At 40.5% G+C, this 24719-nt stretch overlaps 1 protein-coding gene across 1 annotated transcript in view; it reads right to left on the reverse strand.

The window, feature by feature from the left end:
• Positions 1-24719, reverse strand: part of LGR4 (leucine rich repeat containing G protein-coupled receptor 4) — a 79708-nt gene that overhangs the window by 15564 nt on the left and 39425 nt on the right. The window contains exons 3-6 of the mRNA XM_051622079.1: positions 13136-13207; positions 11649-11720; positions 1718-1933; positions 1002-1073 (exon numbers count right to left, since the gene is read on the reverse strand). Of these exons, the coding sequence (XP_051478039.1) occupies positions 1002-1073; positions 1718-1933; positions 11649-11720; positions 13136-13207 (432 nt within the window). The remainder of the gene's footprint in view (positions 1-1001; positions 1074-1717; positions 1934-11648; positions 11721-13135; positions 13208-24719) is intronic.

The raw sequence follows: 24719 nt of genomic DNA on the forward strand, positions 1-24719 counted from the left end.
CTCCTCATGTTAACAGAGGGTGTTACTGACTTTAATGTGTCCTTGCCCTCTCTTCTTGTCTTATTCATTTAGCATTCTCCTAAGAGTAACAAATGCACTGCTGAAGGAAATACCACATCCACTGAGAGAGCTGAAAGGAAATGAAGAGAGTGACCCAAGCAGCTGAAAGCCATTCCTCTCAAGGAGGCCTGGAATACTGTGGAGCTAGGATCCAGATACTATGGACACCCAGTCTGGGGCCATAAGGAGTGGGGACGCCAGGCACGGGGCGAGGGGAAGGTGATGCTTCTCAACCTCATCCCCTGTTTCTGTCTGAAGGAATATAAGGCTCACTGCTTCAGATAACCCAGTCCATTACCTTCATATTTGCCAGCATTTGAAGTGAATGCAGGTGTATCTCTTGTGAGAAAGCCTGGGAACCAGGAGCTGGGCTGTTTTCTACCGGCCTGCAGAGCATCAGCTCAGGAGCTGAGGAACAGTTTCCTCGGCAGGCAGTGCTGCCCACCCAGCGAGGGAGAGGCAGTGCAGAAACAATCTGCTGGGGCCCTCTGAGAAACCTCCTGTCGTCACACAGCAGTTGTGGCAGTGTATCTCAAATATGTTTAATCCTACAGTAAATCTGAGAAACAAATATTTGTCCCTTATCACCCCCAGGGCCACTCAAACACTTCTGATACATCCACCTGACTCAGTGGAGTGCTATGCAAAGATACACCAACTAGATCAGGGCTAGGAACATTAGAGCTACATCATCCACAGTGACATTTCACCCAGGCTAATATTTACCTGCTTCTCAACATAGTTAATGAGTTTTGGTGGAGCACTGCACTGATACTAGCCTTCAGTTCCAAAAGCTGAGCTGGACCTGTGTCAGTGCTATGGGTTGTGCTGTGCACACATGCCTTATTTGCAAATTCTTCACCATACCAAAAAAATTACCTTGAGTAAGCTGAGAATGAGACAAACACTGAACAATGAATTTCTTTGAGAAGTATACTTACAAGGTTTCAAGGTTGTCTAATCCATCAAAGCAGTGTTTTCCTATCGTTTTTATTTTATTATTATGAAGATGTCTAAACAAAAACAAGTATTAAAATAAGTGAATGATTTAACCTAAGTTTAAAATTAGCATCTCTATCTATGAAATCAAGACAGCTAAACCGTTTAGAAAAAAACAGTATACACAGTGTATTTTGCAGAAGAGTATCTTTCACTTCTAAACAGAAATATTTAATCCTCGTATGGAAACAAATAGATTGCCCACAGTCAAGATGACCTATTAAAAACCTTTACCCACTATCCAAAAGTGTGGTAAAAATATGTTTTAAACATATAATCAAAGGAATTTTCCATATTCACCCTTGGCAATATTGAAGACTACAACAAACAGGTCTGTGGCAGATAATATTTTCTTCTTTTAATATGTCTCTGAAATCTTTCTCTGACAACCATTGGTTTGAAATACACATTATTAAAGTGAGATATTAGGAAAATATATGGCCCTTTTGATTTTCTATTTAGGAGAAAGTCTTCAGCAAACCTTCAGTAGGTTGTCTAAGTATACATGGTATCAGCTCCTGTTGGCAGTATAGGCTGTAACTAGACAACTGAGCCAAAACATAGCAAAATACCATTTTCAGTGCCAATCTAGTTTAATCAAAACTGTAACTGAGAAGAAAATCAAAGTGATCTATGAAATACAGTTACAAATACTCACAGAACAACAAGACTTGAAAGGTTGGTAAATGCATAGTCAGGAATGTGTGTTATTTTGTTAAGAGCCAACGTTAACGCCTGCAGAGAGGGGAGATTGCTGAGGGGATAGATGGGAACTTCTGTCAAACTGTTGTCATCCAACCAAAGGTGACGCAGCTGCACCAGGCCCTCAAAACTGTCTTCTGGTATGGCAGTAATATGGTTTGCATCTAAACGCCTACATTTGAACAGAAGGAATTCACACAGTTAACATACAAGCTGCAGATTAAGTAAAAATGTTGATTAAAGTCCTAGTACTCCTGGATATTTTTTTTTAAGCTTATATGTCTTACAGATTTTATTTAATATCAGAAGGTTTGGAGGTTTACTGAATTATGCATGAACACCCTTTCAAGGCACATGAAGAGCCCATAAAAGTAAATTTAATAATTTTTTTTTCTCAGGCATTTTTAATAAAACATGTTAACAAATTCATATGCTTATAATCAGCTTAACAAGCTGAATTGGTAACTCTGTAGATACCTCTCTCCCCCACAGATCCCCCAGCTGCTAATACTGCAACAAGTCTTTAAAATGGTAGCTTGATAGCGTATCAAGAATTACAGGCATTTACTGGTTTGAATTGATTATCCCCATAGCTACATTGCTGACAGCACCACATACTGTTACATGCTTTGTTTTGTGGTGCTACTGTACACCTTAAACAACTACTGTAGAGAACACAATTGTTAAAAGCAGTTCTTGAATGAAGTCAGATATTAATCACCCTGAAAAATGAAACATTACATCATCAACTGAAACTGAGACATTTCTTTCAGTCTTGCACCTGATCCTTTCTAGCATGCTCCACAACAAAAATGCAAAATAGCACATTAGCACTGTTGACTATTGTACATTATTGGATTTGCCATCACACTCATACATAAAGTCAACCCAAGTGCGACAATTAGTTCTGCTACAGTTGCTGGCTCACCTATGCTATTGGGTTTCACAGCTTCTTCAGGTTTCAAAGCATCAAAAAAAGAACTCCACACCTGGAAACCTAGGAGGCTAAAAAGCATGTCCTCAGCTCTGACACCAGATGTGAAGCCCTCGTGAAGGGCGATGCAGGTGTTCCTCTGAGTCTCGTCTAGAATCCTTATCCATGACAACTTGGATAGCACCTCTGACAACCAGGGCAGGCAAAAGGCTCAGATAGGGACCGGTTCAAGTTTGTTCACAATGTATCACAAAACCAGCTGCACTGAGGATGAAAGTGCAAAACCACCTATGGTAAAAGCTAAAGCTTGAATTTAAACAGACAGAAACCCCAGGAATGGGCAGCAGCAAAGGATGACCCAGGAAGCAGCAGAACATGAATAAAGTGCTATTCTTCCTACGGTGACGGGAAGAAAGTTCAGCAGTGATAGCCCACGAGATGAAAAACACAAGCTGTGACAAATCCGAGCTGGCATAGGGCTGAGAGCAACAGGCAATGTTTGACTGTCCTGTGACCTAGAGGCTGTCTTCTCTAGGTCACAGCTGAACCATGGTGACTTGGCTGCAAACACAGAAAAAAAACATCTTGCATAACTGCTCTGAAATGACTGGTGTACCAGCCACGGTATGTGTGCTGCTGTCTGGGGAAACAAACACCTATACGCTCCTCCATTAGCATTGACACTCATTACAATACAAATCAGCACAGGTTTTAAGCTATACTAAGCATTCACTGTGTTTCTGAAGCCATGACCAGACATGCTCTTGCAAGTCTAGCTGGATTAGTTTAAGAAATCATTGCCTCCAGCTGCTCATCCTGTCCCTCTCTGGGCTGGCAGGCTGGACCAAGTGACTGTGCTCCAATTGTCCCTGGGCACAGTCACAACAGCTTAAATAGTAGTAAAATTGTTCTTGGACCCCAGCACTTACAGAATGTGCTGAAATCAAAGGGAGAAGACAAGCTGGATGAAGAATTAATGCACCTTATCTGTTTCTGTGAGAAAGTTTTGTTGTTGTGATGTACATGGTGTAAATAGTTGAAATTATTAGGGAAAAAAGTCAGCAGCTAAATTTTCATATAATAGGAAGTCAAAGAAATGCATCAAGTAACAAATACATCAATAGAAGTGGGAACTTACAAACCTGTCTGCACTCAAAGGCTTTCTCCTAAGTTGAGTGAGGTGCCATTAGCTCTAAAGCTGTACATCAAAGAGCTAATTCCTATCATTCATATACTGGCATCCCCTTATCATTTGCCCCATGGTCTGACAGGTGTGTACACTATTCTGTTTGAATGCTTTTAGGTTGCACTGCGACTGGAACATTTCAGAGAAATGAAATATCTGATGATAACAAAGGAAAAAAAAATAAGGGGGAGGAGTAAGGAAAAAAGCCTGCGGCTCTGCTTCAGAAAAAAAAGACAACCAAAACTAGAAATTACCTGTCTTTCTTCTCTCTCCTAAATTCACACACCTCCCTGAAGATCAAAAGAATTATTTTCCAGTGGAATAAACATATCCGAGTCTTCTCTTCGACTAATTTCTCCCTGCCTCCCCCTCTCCTTTTTTCTTTAAGGAAAGCAGCATGTTGGAGAGGCTGGCCTCACTCCTTTTCACTATTCGGCTATGCCTGTGTTTGTACTTTCGCTGTGCTCCTCTTCATTTACTCAAGCAGATTTTGGAAGACCAAAACAATGAAGCCCCAAGCCCTGCTCCTCCTCTCCCACAGTTAAAGCAGAAGATGATCAGAGGATAAATGGTTGTAAACAATGAGAGAATCAAACTCTCAGCCAAGGAGAACAAAGAGGGTCATGGAGAAGATGACAGACCCTTCATCCCCAGCTCACTTTGATAAGACCTCAAGTAACTCTTTAACTGATGGCTCTCCGAAGCCATCCAGTCTGTAGTGTTCATCTCCTGCCCACAGCAGTAAAACCGAGGGGGTAAAGAAGAACACCAACCACCACTGTCACTGAGCAGGGAGGTCTGGAAGGTGAAAGGTGATTTCCTGGCTGTCACTTTTTAACAAACATCTGGCATCATCTTAAACACGATGTCTGAACAGAGATTTAAGTAATTAGCAGTGTCACATCATAAAGCTAAAGTGAAGGAGAAAGACAGGACCTCATGTTATGATAATTCGTGCCTTTCACTCTTCACTTAGATAGCAACTTCCCATGTTTCTGCACCTGAAGATCACTCTGCTAGCCCAAAGTTTTCACAACAGATACATCAATACAACATTTGAAAGGTTTTCGCTGCAGTTTCATTTGCATTTTCAAATGCAGTTAAAAACTGCATTCATACTCTTAAAGGGAAAACTTGTGATTTACAAATGTTACAGGAACAAGCATAGCTTTTACAAACACTCTTTTTCCAATAAAGCGTTAAAGATTGTTCTTTAAATTAGAGATTGCAGCATGTACTTAAATAATCTTTTAGAAGCTACTTCAAGTCCAGCTTACCTATAGGCATTGGTTTGTGAGAGACCTTTACACACAGTCTCTAAATTCAGAGTTCACTTGTAGAGCTGTCATCTTCACTCTTATTACCTGTCAGGTTCCCTCCTCACACAAACTTCAAGTCCACAAGAAGAAAAAGCAGGAGGATGATAGAAATCTAAAGATTCAGCAGCTCTTATATCAGTATTTGACATATTGCTAAAACAAGCAAAGAACATAGTAACTTTAGGGTCTTCAAGCAATTAAACTCAGCTTTAAGGTAACTGCAAAACTACTATTAACTCCTGCCTCAACTCAAACAAATAAAAGTGGCCATTCCTGCAGATGCTCCCTCAGGAGCCAGCCAAGCTCCTCACCTCAAAGCCCAGCTGGGTGCTGTGGGTGTGAGATACATCTCTTAAGTGTCATCTTAAGTAATAACATTCCTTATGGATGTTCTGCTGCTACAAATTCTGTTAACACTCTTTGCCTGGGAAAGGAGATGATCACAGATTTGTTTGCAGCCACTATCCCAGCCTTGCTAGCTCTCATCTGTGACCACACTCGGTCTCCCAACCTTCAGAGACTACGAAATTTTAACAGCCTTGTACTAATAGCAAGAGTATAATGTTGATGTTAATAAAAAGAAACTCACTCCTGACTCTTGTGTTAAACCACTTCTCCTCAATGGCAATTGTTAAGGAACTTTGCTCTTTAAAGTGCTCCTTTAAAAACCACAAAGAAATCACTCAAATAACACTGGAGTAGATTTTTAGGTTTTGAAGTTGAGTGCTGATAAGCCTGGTACCTAGGAAATTCTGCTACAATGCAAGGCAATAAACCCACCACGTTAAGAGAGGTACTTTAAAATACTCAGTGCGTTTGCTCACTGTATCAAGCTGCCACTCTCTGTACCTTATGTATTGAGAACATCAATGCAAGGATTTGCTTTGTTCAAAGACAAATTTACAGCAGCTCTCAGAAACTAAAGATACATGCCAAAGCTATTTCAACCACCAGTGCTGATGTGCCAGTGTATCTGTCTCTTCCATTTAAACATTCAAGATGGTATCAGTTAGAGACTACACAGTTCACTGCAAATTATCCACATTTAGCTGATCTTTACCTACATGCTGTGTAACTTCCACCATCCCAGTTACATTTCTGCTTATTCAATTTCTGAATAATTTCCCCATTTTTATTTAAACATGAATAATTCCTTAAGCAAGCCCAGACAGTTAAATAAGGAAGCTCACAAGAAATACCCATACCTAACTTTCAAGAACCCCAGAAGGAGCTTCTGAAGATGAATATGGCATAGAAAAATGACATTCTTGTCATTTAATTTGTAAAGTTAATGAAGCAGGTTTTTTTAACCTGCTGCATATTTTAAAATTTTTCTGCACAACCAAACATGCTCGGGAGAGCTTATACACATTCTTCACTAAAATAATGCAATGGAGAAAAGCATATTCCACATATTTAAACCTGTATAGTTTTTACAGGTTAAAAACATATGTGAATACCTCCTTTCCCCTTCTGGTGCTGATAGTTTAACATCATAACACAGACTCGTGTGAGGGCTGCTGGTCCCTTTTATCAACAGCAAAGCAGGGAACCAAAAATCCTCTGGAAAAGACAACCCTTTAGAAGTTGGTTAGTTGAAAAACCACCTGCCACTATTAAAGGTGCATACTACATGTAACGCTGTTTAACGTCATCTAGTGATTGCTGTTAATGAACACTTCACACAGTCTCCTTCAAAACTCTAATCCTGAATGACAAAATTGTCAAAAAAAGCCATAAAATACACTAAGGAAAAAAATAGCAGAATTAGAACAGAACTGTGAATTTTTTTAAATCAAGACAGTGTTTGCATTGTCCTCTCAAATTCAAGGGTCTTCTCTTCTGATGCTTTTCCACACGCTTACAGGTTATACGACTAAAATTGCTGTCGCCAACGTGAACTACTGCTTGAAGTTGTGCAGTTTCATTACAGCCCCAGCAGAATGTTTCTAGATTTCATTTGGGTTTTGCTTTTTTCATAAATACAGATTTAACTTGATCTGTATAAGGAATCATTCCTAAGAAAAAGCTAGAAATGCAATGCTATACCAGATAAGTGCTATAGCACCTTTAAATGTGTCCCAACTGACTGAAATACACCCTTCATCCTCTGTCCCCAGCCTTCTTCTGTATGTTCTTACCTTGCAAAGCAAGATCCTGCTCTCATTTCTCTCAATCCCACACTAGGACCCCAGTCTTTCCTGCCTGGGCCAAGCCGATTCCCTCTCCCAGAAAATATAATCACATTCCAGTTCAGCATGTTCATGTCTCCTGCCTGATCCTGCCTTAAGCTTTCTGAGATAGGAAGGCAGACTGCAAAACTGGTTATGATCCTGCAGTGGAGGCTGCCAGCAGACCAGGCTAGGGAGCCAGAACTGCCACCAGGTACCACAGAAAATTACTGCTGACCACATGCATGAAGACATTTACCCTGCAGCTCAGGTGAACACCCACACAGAGAAACAGGAGCTATCACAGTTGAGTACCACCCTGGCACAATCCCAATACCCACAATTTGGGAATCTGGCCTAACAGCATAGATGCAGTGCTTTGAACTATTGCTGCAGGATGCTCTAATATTCCCTGCATGTGGGCACATGTGCAGGGACAGTAACTCAGTTGATTCCTGAACTACAATTGTAATAAAACACCTCCAATACCTTAGCAGCTCTTGACAAGCTTTCAAAAATGACTCCTGGATTTGATGGCAAATACCACTAAAGTTAGCCACAATTAGGGTTTTTTTTGAGACTAAAAGGAACATAGCTCTGCTTCCCAAAGCATCTGAAAGTCTCTGTTTAAATAACATAGCTCCAGTATTTGTCACACAGGATTGTACTAGAATATTCTGTGCTATGACTTAAAATTCATATGTAGTTGGGTTTCTGGGCTGAAACAGAGCAACACTAGAAGCTCCTGTAATTACTGAAACAATTTTACAAATCCCCACATTCTAAGTCAAAGCTCAGAATAAGCAGTATTACCAAATGAAGTCACTGCAGTCAAGTAAAGAAGTGACCCTCTGAAATGACTTCTCAGGATGCTTGGGGAGCAACACACCACTTCTCCTGCCTCTGCCTCACAGATTGCCAATAAACCTCACCGACACCTTTTCCAGCTCTGAAGTACAAAGTATGCCACTTCATTACCTTCTGATAACAAAAATCCACTGTTGATGCTTTGCAGTAATTGAAATGCATCAATACTGTTGTTTACATTTGTGAAGCTCCTTATTTATCAGGTTCTTCTGCTACCAAAAGCTGTGGGCACAAGCTGGGCAACTAGTGTCTGCTGCCTCGGCAGTGTAGTCCCACGGTCCCAGAGATCACAGCATCTTGCAACGTGAGAAAACATCCTGCCAGATACACTTTTCTGGGGTGCTAGACAGCGAGTTTCCACTCAGCAAAACTTTCATTTTGCTAAATTTCACCTCCATTAATAAGGACTCTATTCTAACTCTCCTTCTGAGGCCAGAGCTGGGAAAATAGCCAACGTAAACAGAAAATAAAGAGCTGTCATTTAGTATTCTGAACCGGGCTGGCTACTCGCCAGTTATAATATAAACATTAGAGATCATGAAGCTCCTGTAACCATCTTCTTTACTTCCACCCAGGTATGTTTACTGGGCTTGTTAATACACAGAGTGGGGCAACCATCTTCCTACGCAGCTAGAATTGGAGCACATGGAGAAACTGGATAGTTCTACAAGAGTTGCAAAGCAAATGATTTATCAATATAGTATGAAGTTTTATGAGCAAGTAATTTGTGTCTTCACCAAGAAAAAAATCCCCCTAAAGCCTGCTTCAGAGCAAACTGGGAAGCTGCCAAAAGGGAATTAGTTAAGTGATGTTAAAACTTGCAGGTTTTGGATGGAGTTTGTGTTAAAAAGGTAGAAGCAGGTTTTCTAACATATAATCTGCAAAGAGTTATTTGTCTTCGAAGGTCACAGCAGCTCAGGAGCTTTAAATCCATTTTTGACACAAATTCCTTTGAAATAAAATACCACTTTTCCTTTTTTTTAAAGTTAATAAAGCAGCATTATAACATGTTTCACACATAAAATTCAGAGGACCAGTCTTACATTCCTTTGCCAGAAGGTGTTCCCTACATTAGTGGGGGATATGCATAATTACACTGCAATTTTTTGAACAATGTAATCAACTGAAAGTTTTCCCAAAAATCATTAAAATGACAGGAGTGCATTCTGGTGAAGTAAACAAACTGCACAGGAAAAATGCTTTACATTTCTCACTACACTCTGTCTCAAAAAACCCAATTTATTCTCAAATTGCTGTCAATTCTAACAAATTCTGATGATCTCGCAATGCAGACAGATTCCCTTCTCAGGAACAGAGACAGGGACAACCCAAAGCCTGATCCACACCAGTGGCAGAGAAATAATAATAATAATTAAAAAAATAATCTGAACTTCTGACACTGATGCCTTCCAGCTTGGATTTGCCCACCATATTTCTAACAGCTATTCTGAAATGTAAATTTGATTTTCTGCAGAAAAAGTAATAACAAGCACCTTGCTACTCATGAACCCAATTTCCTCCTTTTTCACCTTCCTAACATTGATACTGTTTATCATTTGCCTATGAAAAATGAAGCTCCCAGAAAGGGAAACCTCACCACACTTTAAATTGTTACCATTATATTTTAATTACAATTATGTCATGTCGAGTGATTATACTGGTTATATTATACAGTATTACATCATCTTCCCATGACTTTTTTCAACAAGTAAAATGTCTGCTTTTTTAAAACCACTCTGTCATCATCTTGTTCTCAGTCATATTAAGAACATATTTGTTTAAAGAGCGAGATGCTGACTTAATTTATCCATTATTTTTCCCTTAATTTTGTCCCTTCCCTTTTACACATAAGATTATCAAACCAGCAACTAGAGATTTAATATTTTTAACATTAATTAAAGTACATTACTGGAAGTAAGTAGAGGAAAAAGCACGTTCATCAAAAATGAAATGGGTGATTTGTAAACAATGGTATTTACTAAAGTAGTTTCTTTTTTGGCATCACAGAAATGCTGGAAGCCAGGACAGTTTTATTTTGTTGTTTTTTTGTAATAATTACTAAAGGGCTATTCATATTGTGCAATTTGAAGGGTTTTTATTACATTGCACAGTATTTGCACGAAGCAGACTGTGGTCCTCAGACCAAGGTGTGCTCTCTTCTACTCACACTCTAAACCAAGAGGGAAACGAGGACATGAAGTTTGCAAAATGGCTGGAAACGGAAACCTGCATCTGTTCTACTCCTAGATCCAAAAACCTGGAAAAATCCAGGCCAACCCGTGGCATCAAAACTTGCTGCTCTCTCCTGCTGGGAGCTGTGTGCTTCCCACACTCGCCGTGGTGTGCAGGAGATCCTCACTGGTGAGCAGCCCAGCAGAAGCAGGTCCCAGGCTGCCCTGGGAGGTGGCACATCCCTGCACTCCACAGGCTCCCACTTCCCAGCAGGATAGTCTACAGCCAATCTTGTTCTGCCCCATGCTGCTTACTGAGCTTTCTTCAGATGGAAAAGGCGGGAGCAACTATGAGACGGCAGTGGCCAAGATCCAAGCTTAGGGAATGCAGAAAGCACCTCTGCAAAATTGTGCAACAGTTTGCAAAGTTATTCTGCAAAAGTAATTTTTCTTTGGTGGTTTGGTTTGGTTTTTTTGCAGAACTACCCATAATCTGATGCAACACTGAAAGAAACAAGATCTTAGGCAGGAAAACTGAATTCTGGCACAGAGGGAAGAGATAAACTGCCCTCTCTCTCTGTAGGTAAGCAGAAAGGAGGAAAAATTTTCAAGCCCTTCCCCCCTCCCCCTCCGCCTCCTCATCACAGTGATAAGCATCTACCACCTAGAGAGCTGTAACTAACTATTAAGGTCTGATTAAGATGCTTTATAAAACATAATAAGCCATGAGATAGTACAAGCACGTATGAAATACCTTATGAGCAACTAGCAATAATGGCTGAGGGATTTCAACAACCTCCAGTAAAACCAATAACATGTCTCAGGCAATATTCCTTCCCATAAACCCCTTTTCCTCCTCCAGATACAAAATATTTGAGCATGATTCATTTTTGCACAACATTTTAAAATTGCTTAAACACCTTAGGACATGCAATAAGGATGATAAATGTTTAACTCCACCCCCACTGCATTTATACAACAATCTTGTACCTGCATTTGGGTTTTGAAAGAATTTGGATTTGCATCACTCCACCAATGAGGACAAATAATATTCCATATGAACCTTACTTGGGAAACTTTGTTCCAGCTAGAATGGCAGTATCAGAAAGTCCAGGTATGTTATTACACATACATGATTATATGTCAAAACTCTACAGAATGAAGTAAATGTGTACAAAGTGACTGAAAGTGGAACTTGGAGAACAACACAAAAAATAAAACCTAAGTAAGAAAACTTACAAGGACTGTAAACCACTTAATCCTCTGATGGCCTCGTTAGGTACAGTCTTCAGCTGATTGTTCTGCAGGGTTCTGTAAAAAAACCACCATGTTAGTAAAGCAGAATTTGACAATAACTTTTACCAACAGTAGAGGTGACAGAGGAGCCTATGGTGCTGTTACGGTTTCAAAGATTTCTAGAGTACAAAAAACCATCTACAATTATCAAGACCAGATATCCAGAGGCAACGATGAAACAAGAAAATGGTCTATTTCAGTTTATTTATAACTCATTAATTAACTGCATTAATTTGCAGAGAACAAGCCTCTGACATAACATGCTAAAATTCCCCATGGAACTCACTGAAGAGGTCGAACAACTTAACACTAGTTCAAATTTGCTGGAATAAGTGATATTTTATTATTTTTGTGTGAAATCATCCTATACATGCTACAAAATACACAAACCTCTAATTTTCTTAAAGCCTCATCAATACACAATGTATTAACAATCTAATTTACTATGTTCACAACAAAGCACCTCTGAGCACAATGTTAAAAAGAGACAGAATGAAACTAGAGCCAAGCTGAATTAAGTTATACTAGTTTGTTGTTTGCTTTTTTTAAAAAGTTCTCTTACGAGACAACATATTATTGCATGATAAGTTCTTTTAAAGAGAATGAAAATAAATGAGATCTCATACATTAAGAAAATCTTCATAGATTTGAGTGCATACTGGAGTAAAATGAAAGTGGTCAAGTAAGTTAGATGTTAATTAATACCCAAGACCCAAGTTTTTCAAGAACTGGTAAGATTTCAAGCATCTCCAGTGCTGTAACCAGGATCCTGATGGAGATACCTTCAAAAGCCTTGACATTCTGCATTCAATTTACAAAACACTGTATTTAGTAGTATGGCAGATGAGCAGTTTTCTGCTCTGTACCCTAATTATGATGTTTAAGCTTCTTTCTTTCCAACCCCGAGATCCTTTTTCCCCTCTTTGCTTTTAAATATCTGTTTAATTAACTATTACTCTACTAGCAATTGGGAAATATTTACATTAGCATAATGCTACAAATTCTGGATACAGGCTTTTAAAACCTTGAACAACAGAAAGCTCTTTGTATCCTTAGCTATGGAAAACTAAGAAATTATTTCTAGCACCAGAAGGGGACAATTCAAAGGTGAGTGTTCTAAATCTCTAAGTGCTACCTGATAAGGTCAGGGCACCTAACACAGTAAGCTGAGAGGAGGGAGAACAACTAAAAGCTTTACATGTCCTTTTCAGGATTTTTCCTTCTTAGGGATTCTTCCCTTTTAGCATTCTTCTGCTACAATATATACCTCAGAAACAATTAAAAGTCCTAATTAAACACAATAATTACAGTTTAGTCAAGTTCACCACCACCTGTAGCAGGTCTTTAAAAAAAAAAAAAAAAAAGAAGAGCTATACTGGGGAGGGGGGGTTAGGGCAAAAAAAAATGTCCTCCAGAACCCGATTACTTACAGAACTTTGAGTTCTTTCAAGCCAGACAAGGCCTTTGGATGGATAAAAGAAAGGTCATTGCCAGCCAGCCGCCTGGAAAAAAATTGCAATAATAATTTCAGTCAGAAAATACAGTACTTGTACAGCCATCTAACAAGGAGGATCACCAATACATTATACCTTGCAAGCAATTATACATTTCACAATTATGCCATATTCACAGTCTTCCAAGTTTGCTACAGTTATTTTAGCCATTGCACATTTTTACCCTGAGGAATGCCTTACTCAGCTTCATGGATATACCTCCTAAAGATGCTCAAAAACACACACACCAGAATTATAAAGAATCTTCTTATGGTACTAGGTTCAAAAAGTGCATTTACCGACTATTAACATGATTCCCCAGCTTTCAGCATTATTCTGCTGAAACACATGCTTGGGTACCCATGTGTTTTTAATCTACCCAGCAGTTTCTAAAGAAACTATGCAGTTAAGTAAAAATAGCTAGATGACAGCATGAGGCAGGGAAAAGTTTCTGTGAGAATTCCAATCGCGAAGACGATATTCACAAGCAGGAGGTATGTTCACAGTGCTGACCATTGACAGGATGCCTGCTGACATTACCAAGACATAATCTTGGCAGTATTTCTTCACTTTGGTCAGCTATTTGGACTAACTTTTCAGAAAAGAAAACTGTTTGGGGGGAGGCAGAAAAGGAATAGGATCCTCAGCCATACTTGCTCTCTCTCAAGATGTGGCAGTTTCAAACTTGGACTGCTAGACACACAAAGTAAATTGTGAAAACCACCATGATATTAAAAGTAATAAATACAGGAGATGCTGCAGCACACAAAGCAGGAAAGCAGAAAGAGCAGCCAAAACAGCTGCTTTCAAATAGCTCTTTCCCCCTTCCCCCCACTCTATTTTTCCTTCAACCTTTTTACCTCTATCCTGACTAGCAGACCCTGTGTGGTCCAACCTTTGCTCAGCGGCTAATAGTTGTGACACAAGGTATTTTATTAAGGGTAAAAGACAATAATGCAGAACACCTGGTAATCCATAGCTGCCAAAAGATGCCATAATTTCTGCCAAATTATTTGCTATCAGACTTGGTTTCATATTCAAGCTAAGCAAAACCTACATTGAAAAAGGTTGTACAAAGAAATCATCTGGGAGAAAAACTGTGTACAATGCAGTGAGTGTTAATAATTAAAAACCAGTCCATGTGCTTTAACAAAGGTTACAGAATATCAAAACCCACCTCTCCTGCTACAGGGCTCTGTGAAGCAAGCCAGCCACATTAAGGGGAAAATATTATTTCAAAGAGGCAAATGAAGGAAATAACAAGAGCATCATCTAAGGCATCAGCTTGCCTGAACATAGCAACGTTATTACTTTTTTATCTTAGTTTCTAACTGCATAAATGAGATTACCCAAAGCATTTAAGGCCTACCTAAATCTGCTTGCAACAGAATACGACTTAATAAAATACTGCCTGATAAAGAGGATGGTAGTTATGTTTATCAAATCTATTTGTCAAAGGTAGATAGCTTTATTTATAAACCAAGGGAGAAGAGGACCGTTTCTCATGAACGGGAAGGTGACAGCTGCAGATACTACTAGAGTTTAGAAAACTGTGTTACTATAGTTCATTATATTTAGTCCTTGTATTCTCACACACACCCCAATTGCCGTAGCTATGGCTCTGACATCATTAGAAGCATGCTTAAATCTCAGCTTCTTTTGTCCTAAAAAAAATAGAAAAGAGAGATCTCCTGACTGCTGTGTGGTCTGTGTATAACCAAACAGCTCTGAAAACAGAAGACAAATAAGAAAGAATTCATGTTTATTTATCTTTGAAATCTCCTGTCTCCAAACAACCTCAGGATTTTGGAGGTTGTGACATAATTTTTCAAATATTTTTAATTTTTAACATGAATGAAAAATTCCAGATGGCAACTAAACACTCCTTTAAATTCATTTTGCAGTTGCCCGAATCAACTGTACTAACTTTATCTGAGGGGACGTGGCGGGAGGTTTGCAGTATTTCATGGCTTTCCTTTTAAGAATTTCTTAAGAAGCTCACAGTAAACAGAAAGAAATACAGATGTAACGTGCTGGGTCTCTACACCAGAAAGCCAGTGATCTGCAGAACACATGTTTATTTCAAAAAGTGTTCAAAACACCACAATACTAATCCTTAAATCAAGCAAAATTTAAGTGAGGCTATCACACCAAATTATTTTGGCACTCAAACACTACTAGCTGATGTTGATGACCTACCACATGTTTCAAGAAGCAGCAGCCCTGGTAAATGGCTGCAGCTCTGGTAAATGTATCAGGCAGCTCTGCCTGCAGCTCTGCAGAGGTTCCCTGTTGAAGGGGCTGGTGTGCAGCTCCTCAGGCATCTGCTGTTAACTTCACCCTCCCCCAGTGAGGCTCGGGATTATGATTTGTTTTTAAAAAGCTAAACTAAATCCAGTTGAGTTGCCTCTCCCAATCTCACTGTCACTAACACAACCTACAGAGCACAGGAAAAAAAAATAATGCAGCTGAGCCAGAGCAAGGCTTGCGTGACTTCAAACAGCAGGACTTCACCTACCTCAAGGCAACTCCTGTTTATTCAGACTTTTTGCAACCAACCAACAGAAAAAACCAAAACAACCTGCAATCCATTACATTTCCGTTTCTCCTCCATCTGGCAACCTTCCAGGAAACAGGATACAACTAGCCAAGTGTGCAAAGGCTTTACTAATCAGTTTGCCAAATATACATTTATCATTCACGTCGTAGCCTTGGGGAGCGTGGCTGCTTGTTAGGAGGTTTCAACTGCAGCTCTCCAGCAGGCAAAGACCAAGTATCACACACTGCTCCCAACATGCTCCCCCCTGCTGCAGCACGAAGCAGCTGGGAGGATGGGAAGATTTCCCTTTACATAAGCAGGTTCATTCTACAGAGAGAAACCAAAAATTAATATATAATATAGAACATGTACAGCATAGAAATTCCAGCATCAGAAATTGTCCAGTCATTTTCCACATTCTCTCCTTTCAGCCTGCCTCAAATGTAGTCTCAATCAGATTTTCAAACAGAACATTTAAAACACCTAAATATTTTACAAGCACCTCTGTTTCTCTCATTCTGTCTCTCTCACATGCTTTGTAAACGGGCTAAGAAAAATCACAGCTTTACCAAACCAAACCTGCAGCACCACATAAAGGAAGGAGGATTCATCTTCCTGCAACAACATCCACTAATCTGCTTGGGGCCTGCCCATGGTGGAACAAGTCCACACTGCTATTAAGATACCTGAAGACAGCTTTACATTTATGCTACTGAGAGCTGAGTACGTATCCTTCCCTGGACTGTGAGTGGAAAGAGTCTCAGAGACTTGGTCTGAAAGTCCATTTATAGTTACTGAATCAAGGCACATCACCATTAGTAAGAACTTTGTCCAAAAGGCAGAGGACTGTAAAACAGATTAATTCACAAATACAGTGAAGGAGCTCTCAGCACAGGAAAGACATGGAGCTGTTGGAGCGGGTCCAGAGAAGGGCCATGAAGATGATCAAAGGGTTGGAGCATGTCTACTATGAAGACAGGCTGAGAGAGTGGGGGCTGTTCAGCCTGGAGAAGAGAAGGCTCCAGGGAGAACATATAGCACCTTCCATTACCTGAAGGGGCTACAGAAAAGTTGGGGAGGGACTTTTCACCAGAGAGGGTAGAGGCAGGACAAGGGGTAATGGTTTTAAACTGAAAGAGGGGAGATTTAGGTTAGACATCAGGAAGAAATTCTTCACCATGAGGGTAGTAGGGTGCTGGAATATGTTGCCTAGGGAGGTTGTGGAAGCCCCTCCCTGAAGGTGTTTAAGACCAGGTTGGATGAAGCTTGTGCAGCCTGGTCTAGTGCAAGGTGTCCCTGCTCATAGCAGGGAGGTTGGAACCTGATGATCTTTAAGGTCTTTTCCCACCTTAACCATTCTGTGATTCTATGATAACAGACAATTGTAAAGTGCCATGTTATGCTACAGGACACAAATACTTAATTTGCTGCCTTTTACTTTTCAAGGTACACAGACACAGCAGCAGGCATTATCTGAAGTGGGGTGTAAATGTATATCACACTGACCAAGAGCTTTCCTGCCAACTCAATTGTGACTCCCCTGTTTGGACACTCTGCCCAGGACTACAGGTTTCCTGAATTAGCCCAGCTGAGTTACACCTTGGAGGCTTCTGCACTGGAATCACAGTTCTCATGTGTGACCACGTTAGTATCTTGCTTCTAGATCAATAACTTTAACTGCTTGGTATTGAAAACTGTAGTCCTCTGGTTTTACTTAAAAAAAAGTAAAAATTGAGTGTATCAATGGCACAAAATTCCTGAAAATTTGGACAAATTCAAGTAGACAGAACCAAATACAGCATAGCAGGATAACAGAGGAGGACATACAGAGGACAAAATACTTCTGCTATCTAGTCATATACAGAGGTGAGCAATACTCTCTAACCATTTATTTAAGTGACACAGTAAATTATCTCCAGATGTAGAGGACACCTTGTTGTTATTACAGAAATCAGGATACAATCTGGCTGGGGAACAATATTCCATGGTATCTCATTCCCAGAGTTCATAGCAAGCACAGCTTCTTGCACTGAAACTCTTCTTAAAGCAGAAAGGACTGTTTTCTCTCTTTTGGGAAATTAAAACTTCAGCAATTATGAGTCTGGCAATCCAGCTGCATGTTAACTAAGCCAAGTTAATCACTGGTGTCACTCCAAAATCAGGGAGGATGTCCAAGGGATATAGTTTTATCCTTAACAATTAAAACCATCACTCTCATTTTGACAGGATTCAATACAAACTTCTTGGAAACGTCTCTGCTTGCCTTGCATCCCAGATGGTGGTGAACCTCAGAGGCTACTTGAGTAAAGAATGAGATCTCCTTCTGTCCTCAAGATCTTGTGCACATACAAAATGTTTTTGCTGTGTTGTTGGTCTTTTTTCCCTTTAGTGGTATTCTGGGGTCCTCTTAACCTTACCTGTCCATCTTGATAACTATACATTGGCTTTTTTTTTCCATGTATCAATTGCAACCTTACTTCCTCGCTGAAAATTCAAACACTGACACAGACTGCAATCCTGACAGGCCACAATAAATCACCTGATATATCAATTTTATTTTTACATTAGATGCTTTTGGGTAAGACCCAAGACCTAGTCAAAACTGAACACTCCACAGTCACCTTCAGAACGTCTACCACTGGCTACCTACCCAGGCAACATCTCCTTTCAGCTCTCCAACTTTTACCTACTTGTTTTCATCCCATGGGAAAATATTCTGTTGCTTCCCCTCTTATACTTTTTCCATTTCTTCACTTTTTTGCTGTCTTGCATCAAACTATTCTGCCATCCTTACAAGCCTGACCCTAACATCTCCTTTTTCAGGGATTCCTGTGCTTCCCACACTAATTTGAATTTTATTTCATGTTCTCCTGCAACAGAAGTCACCTTTGAAAATGCCTAACAGACACACTTGATGGGTATCACAGATTAGATTTTCTCCAACTTAAGAAGTCCAGGCTACACTTATTCCAGAAAAGCAGACACTTTGGAACAGAACTCACTTTTCTTAACAGGTGATGCATAGTTCATAGAATCACAGAATGGTTTGGGTTGGAAGGGACCTTAAAGATAATCTAGTTCTAACCCCTGTGCATGGGCAGGGACACCTTCCACTAGATCAGGTTGCTCAGAGCCCCATCCAACCTGGCCTTGAACACTTCCAGGGAGGGGCCATCCATAACCTCCTGGGGCAACCTGTTCCAGTGTCTCAACACTCTCACACTAAAGAATTTCTTCTTCATGTCTAATCTAAATCTCCTCTCTTCCAGCTTAAAACCACTACTTCTCATCCTGTCACTACACACCCTTGTAAAAAGCCCCACCCCAGCTTTCCTGTAGCCCCTTCAGATACTGGAAGGCCACTGTAAATTCTCCCAGAGCCTTCTCTTCTCCAGGCTGAACAACCCCAACTCTCAGCTTTTCTTCATAGCAGAGGTGCTTCAGCCCTCATCCAGACTTGCTCCTTCCTGTGCCTAGGGCTCCAGGTGGGGTCTCACCAGAGCAGAGTAGAGGGGCAGAATCACCTCCCTCAACCTGCTGGCCACACTGTACTATAGTTATGTACTACACTTTATTCATTGTGGTGTGAAGCTTTACACAAGAGGTACAGCCACTTGCAGGAAGACACCAGGGGCTGGCTGCTTCCACCATGCAGAGGTGCCCTGCCGTACAGAAGGCAGCTCCTGCCCAAGCTGGGCAGCTGCAGAGGAGGACAGGCTGGGAAATGGAAGCAGTGGCACAGGACTAAACTCTACTTTGCCTACCTATGATAGCAAACAGACCCTTTGGTACTTGTGTCAGCTGCTGCCTGCCATACTCCTGTGAAGCCAATCAATAACCTACAGATCACTCCCAATTCTTCCACGCCAATTTAACATAAATAAATGGATACTTTATTCTGCTGCTGCTAATGGAAAATGCATTTGTCCCCTTTTCTCCTTGCCCTGAAGTCTTCTCAGTATTGTACAGCCTCAACCATTATTTATAAATTCCCAAGTATGTGAGCCAAGATACATCAGGACTGGAAAAAAAAAAAGCCTGTAACTACAGCCAGCGCTGAAACTGCACCAACTCCAGCTGAAAGGGCACTTCTCATCCTGAGCCTTCCCTTCCCAGCATTTACACCTTTCTCAAAGTTACACTGTACTTCAAGGCAACAGCTTGTTTTCCAAATGCATTCCTGGACTAAAAATTTAAAATGCCTAAACTGATTGATTAAAAGAAGTCCTTAAGAACAGTCCAGAAGTTCTAGTTCTAAATTGTCAGCAGGCATCCCCAGCACCCACTGCAAGACAAAATGTAGCTCTATGATATTGCTTTTCATTAACTGTCAAGGAATATTTATAATTCTTTTTTTCTTGTTAAGAGGAAAATAAATGATTATGGATTTCCCTTGCACGGGAATGCAGGATTGAAGCTACAGCCTAATTATTTTCCTTTGTCACCCCTCCTTTTTCTGATTGATGCATCTAGCAAAGTGACACTGCAAAATGTGGAAGTGGCTTAAATCCACGTATATTTGGCAATTAAAGCTCTCTTACCAGCTTTCTAACCACTGCAGATATACATACCAGGTAAATATAAGACCTGTGTTTTCTGGACACCTCCACAGTGAACGACTTCAGAGAAATGGGATTAATTTTAGACATGACTCTTTGCTTCAGATTCAGGGCAACAGTTAATTTTCCCCTAGCTGAAAAAAACCACAACTATTTTATCAGAACCATCTAGAATTTTACTCTTCTATAGGAAGAGCAGGAAAAGAACTTTGTATGAGTACAGGTTCTTCTATGCCAGGAAAAATCTGCCAATGCTAATTAGGCAAAGTACCTCAGTATTCACAGTACTCACAAAAAATATACCAAAATATAACCACCCAAGTTGAGGGGAGGAAAGGAGGTAAAAATTATTTCATTCCCCACCATGTCTTCTTATGGTTACATACAGCATCACACTGAGACACTATGGTGACAGAACGCACTTTTAACAGCCTTGACAAGTGATCTGTGCGGTGGGTGGGGAACTGGCTGACAGACCATACCCAGAGGGTGATAGCAAATAGTTCCTCCTCAAACTGCAAACTGGTCACAAGCGGGGTCCCCAGGGATCGATGTTGGGCTCAAGGCTCTTTAACATCTTCCTAAGTGACCTGGATGTTGGGATCAAGAGCACCCTGATGAAGTTTAAGGATGACACCAAGATGAGTGGAGAGGTTGACACTCCAGAAGGGAGAGCCACCCTCCAGAATGACCTAGACAGACTGGAGGAGTGGGCTAGCAGGAACCTTATGAAGTTCAACAGGGAGAAGTGTAAGGTCTTGCACCTGGCAACTACATAACCCTTGTTACAATGCTCTAGTACTTAAAGGGTGGCTACCAAGGAGATGGAGACTCCCTGTTTACAAGGAGTCACATGAAACAGACAATGGGTGATGGGCACAAGTAGATCCTGGGGAGATTCCAACTGGACACAAGAGGTATATTTTTAACCATGAGGACAGTTAAACTTTGGAATAGTCTCCCAGGGAAGACCAGCAAAGTGGTAGATTCCCCAACATTGGACAGTTTTAAGTCTCAGCTTGACAGGGTGCTGAGCCATCTATATATATAGACTACAGTATTACTTAGAAAGGTTGGAGAAGATGATCCTTCAGGTCCCTTCCAACCTGACATTCTGTGATTCTGTGAGTCACTTTGAGTATGGAGATAATGCATTTACCTCCCACATGTAGGATCTGGGTTTTTTTACTGTCTGAACACTTAAGGACTTTGTGATTCTTCTTGAGGCTTGAGGCTGGAACAAGCTGCCTGCCACCTTGCATTCTCATATGTCTTTTGACTCGTGCTCCAATTCCTGAAACTGAAGAGGAGGTGGACTGCACAGTACAAGCACTGTCTGGGGGACTCTACCTGGAAAGACCCAGCCTGAGAGCTTCTGAGACTACTACTCAGCCTCCAGAAGTTTCTTATCTAGCTTATACTTTCAGACAGCCCCAACCTGGCAGCTCAGGCAGCATAATAAATTCAGGCTTGTAAGACAGGTCTTGAAGCATAAGGCTGCAAAGTTCAGCCTCCAGGCCATTTAGCTAAGCCAGCTTCTGTGAGCATGCACATGTGAAAATAATGCTGAACACGGAAACTCAAAGACGACAGATAAGGAAAAAGTTTTGTTTCCCTCTAAATGTACTTGCAGCAAAATAAACAGTCTTGGGATCCTAATGCACAACAGGCCAACTTTTGAAATTAACATGCAGAAACAGAAAATGGGAAAAAACTTCCTCATCTTCAAAAAACAATGGAATCTACTCAACCTACTAGCATCTGTCCCCACAAACAGGAAAAATATGCAACTGGTAAGCACAGTGAGAAACTTCTAAGCTACAGAAATACTGTTCTTATATCAGCAGGACTGAAACTCATCCAGAACCAAACTGATTTAGGACTTGCACAGATAAGAAAACATTAATTAAACACAGGTTGGCCAACATGTTTTTAAACATCGTTTAGCATCTAGTGCAGACCAAGTAGGTGATGTTTAAAAATATCTTAGCTGACTGTGGTTAATTCTACTTGGGAGTCTTTGCCTAAAGGTTTGTCTTGACTAGAATTTGAGGGTGCAAGTTGCAACACGCCAGTGCACTTTCTAAAGCTCTGGTGCACATAAGGCAGCAAACATTTCTAATGTATGCTAGCTGCTCAAGTCAGAGCTTAGGCTCTTAACTTGCTACCACACGCGAAATCTACATCTTGCATTCTCTTCATTAGAACTTTACCTCTTGGAATTCAAACTGGAGTAACTGATGAAATTATCTCCTCCAGCTGTTCAAATATTCAGAGCTGGCAGATGGAGGAAGATCACTCATTGGCTTGTAACCCAATGTCAGGTGGCTATTTTTGAAATACCAACAGAGGATGTCTACACTGCTGCCCTTACAGCAAAGCAGCTAAAGAGACCTCTTGGTTCATTCCTCAGTCTCTGCTGGTGGGGCTGAACAGACAGATATGGGAGGGTAATATCTCAAATCATACCAGCTAGTCTCCCAAGCACATGTTTAACCACAGCCTCAGTTACCACATGTTGGCTGACACAAGGAATCAGGACAACTTTTCTCATGAACATTGTTCCTTACCTTTTCTACTCAAAACAAGCCCTTTGCTTCCAGCCTCCCACTGAAAACCCTGGGACTACTCGTGTTTATGAAAGGGAGAGGAATTGTACCATCTCGTCAACACTGGCACATTACCTAGCAAATGCTATTTTAAAAGACTTAGCATTGAAGGGCAAAAACCTCCTTTGGCAAAAACCACCAAATGCTCCATAGCCAGGTGAGGAAAGATACTGCATCTCAAAGTAACAGCTCAGCCTTGGTGGCCTTGGCAGAATTCCAAGACATGCCTTATTCATAAAACCAAAGTAATAAAAAAGATACTCACTTCCCCTCCTTCCCCAAAGATAATACAACTTGGTGCTGATGCAGAAATTAGAAGGAAGGGGACCATCTAAATTACACACTGAAATAGATACTACAGAAGTAAGCAGCTGTGACATTTCAGCCAGGTGGTCATCTTCAGCTGCAGTCAAGGAAATATAACTCTAGACATTTCCCTTACAGATACTTCCTGATTACAACCTTATGGCAAAACCACTTCATTTTCACTGCCAGTATGCATTTTAATTAATCCTTACATTCTTAAAATATACTTTGCCAATTAAAAGCCATGTTCAGAGATTGGCTGAGGGGAGGAGAGGGGCTTGAGATGTTTAAGCAAGATCTCTCAATGCTGTCATCAGCATGGATATAATTAGGCAAGGAAATTCTGAGTTGATCTACCTTTTCCTGAAAAATTAGTTGCACACGTGCTGTCTCTTGTTCACTGTTTCTTTATTCATTTCTTAAAAAGCAGATTAGCTTTTTAAAATGTTTTTATTAGCTTTTTCTTTTATCACCTTTTCTCTCATCATTTTCATCAGTTACTAAATAAAAACCTTAATAAAGTTTGTCCTTGACTGATAAAAAAAATCTGAGGGTAGAGTCACAAAAGACAGGCTGTTCCATCTCATTTATGAGCAAAAACCAGAAACACAACAGACCTGGACATCAGGACACATCTGGAAGGTAATCAAGCACTGCTGCTTCTTGGGGCCTTCATGAGTGATCTTTTTTTTTTTTTTTTTCAGTGGTACTGGGTCCTCAAAACCTCAACAGTCAGAGCACATCCTCCCTCATCCATGTTGCAGAAGGTCAGAGCCTGCCCTGAGGTTGACTGGTTGGAAGGTGACCTGTACTCCCCTTCAGACAACAATGTGCCTGTGTCACAGACAACCTACAGACAGAAGGACAGCTTGCTGTCCTATGGCCTCCCAACTGGCTCTCAGATGGCCAGCACCCAGACAGACAAAACCTTACCATCTAAGCCTTGCCCATCACTGTGAGGCAAATAAGACAACATTTTAAAGGGCTAGAAGTGGAGATCAAAACAAGGTTAAAAGCTTGTTATGTTAAGAAGCCTTTTGCTTTATTCGAGTTTCTGAAGCCAGACTGGAAAACTGGCAAAAATAAAAATCATTTTGTATTGCCTTCCTTGAGGAGAGAGTGCCTTTTTCATTAATCCAGCAGATCATTCACAAATATAGTGAAAGAAAATCATACAGTTAAAAATCCTTCAGACTACTTTAGATAATTTTAAATGTTAGAAGGAACTGCAATTGTTTAGAAGACCAACAGAACACAACACAGCCTGGCTCTTCTAGTTAAAAATTCACACTGGAAAATGGTTTGTGCTTTCTAAAAACACTGCACTATCTAACTGTATTTCCCTCTTCTATCTTTCTATAAATACTTCAAGGTGTGGTTAGAAAACTGTGGCCAAGTTTTTCAAGGATTTTCAGTTTAGATATTTTCCATATCAAGTTCAGGGTTGCAGCATATTTACATTAGCATTTTCTGAAGAATACACTTCATTAACTGCTGTGGCAAAACCC

This window comes from Apus apus, chromosome 5 (genome assembly GCF_020740795.1).
Source record: "Apus apus isolate bApuApu2 chromosome 5, bApuApu2.pri.cur, whole genome shotgun sequence".
In the NCBI taxonomy this organism is placed as follows: domain Eukaryota; kingdom Metazoa; phylum Chordata; class Aves; order Apodiformes; family Apodidae; genus Apus; species Apus apus.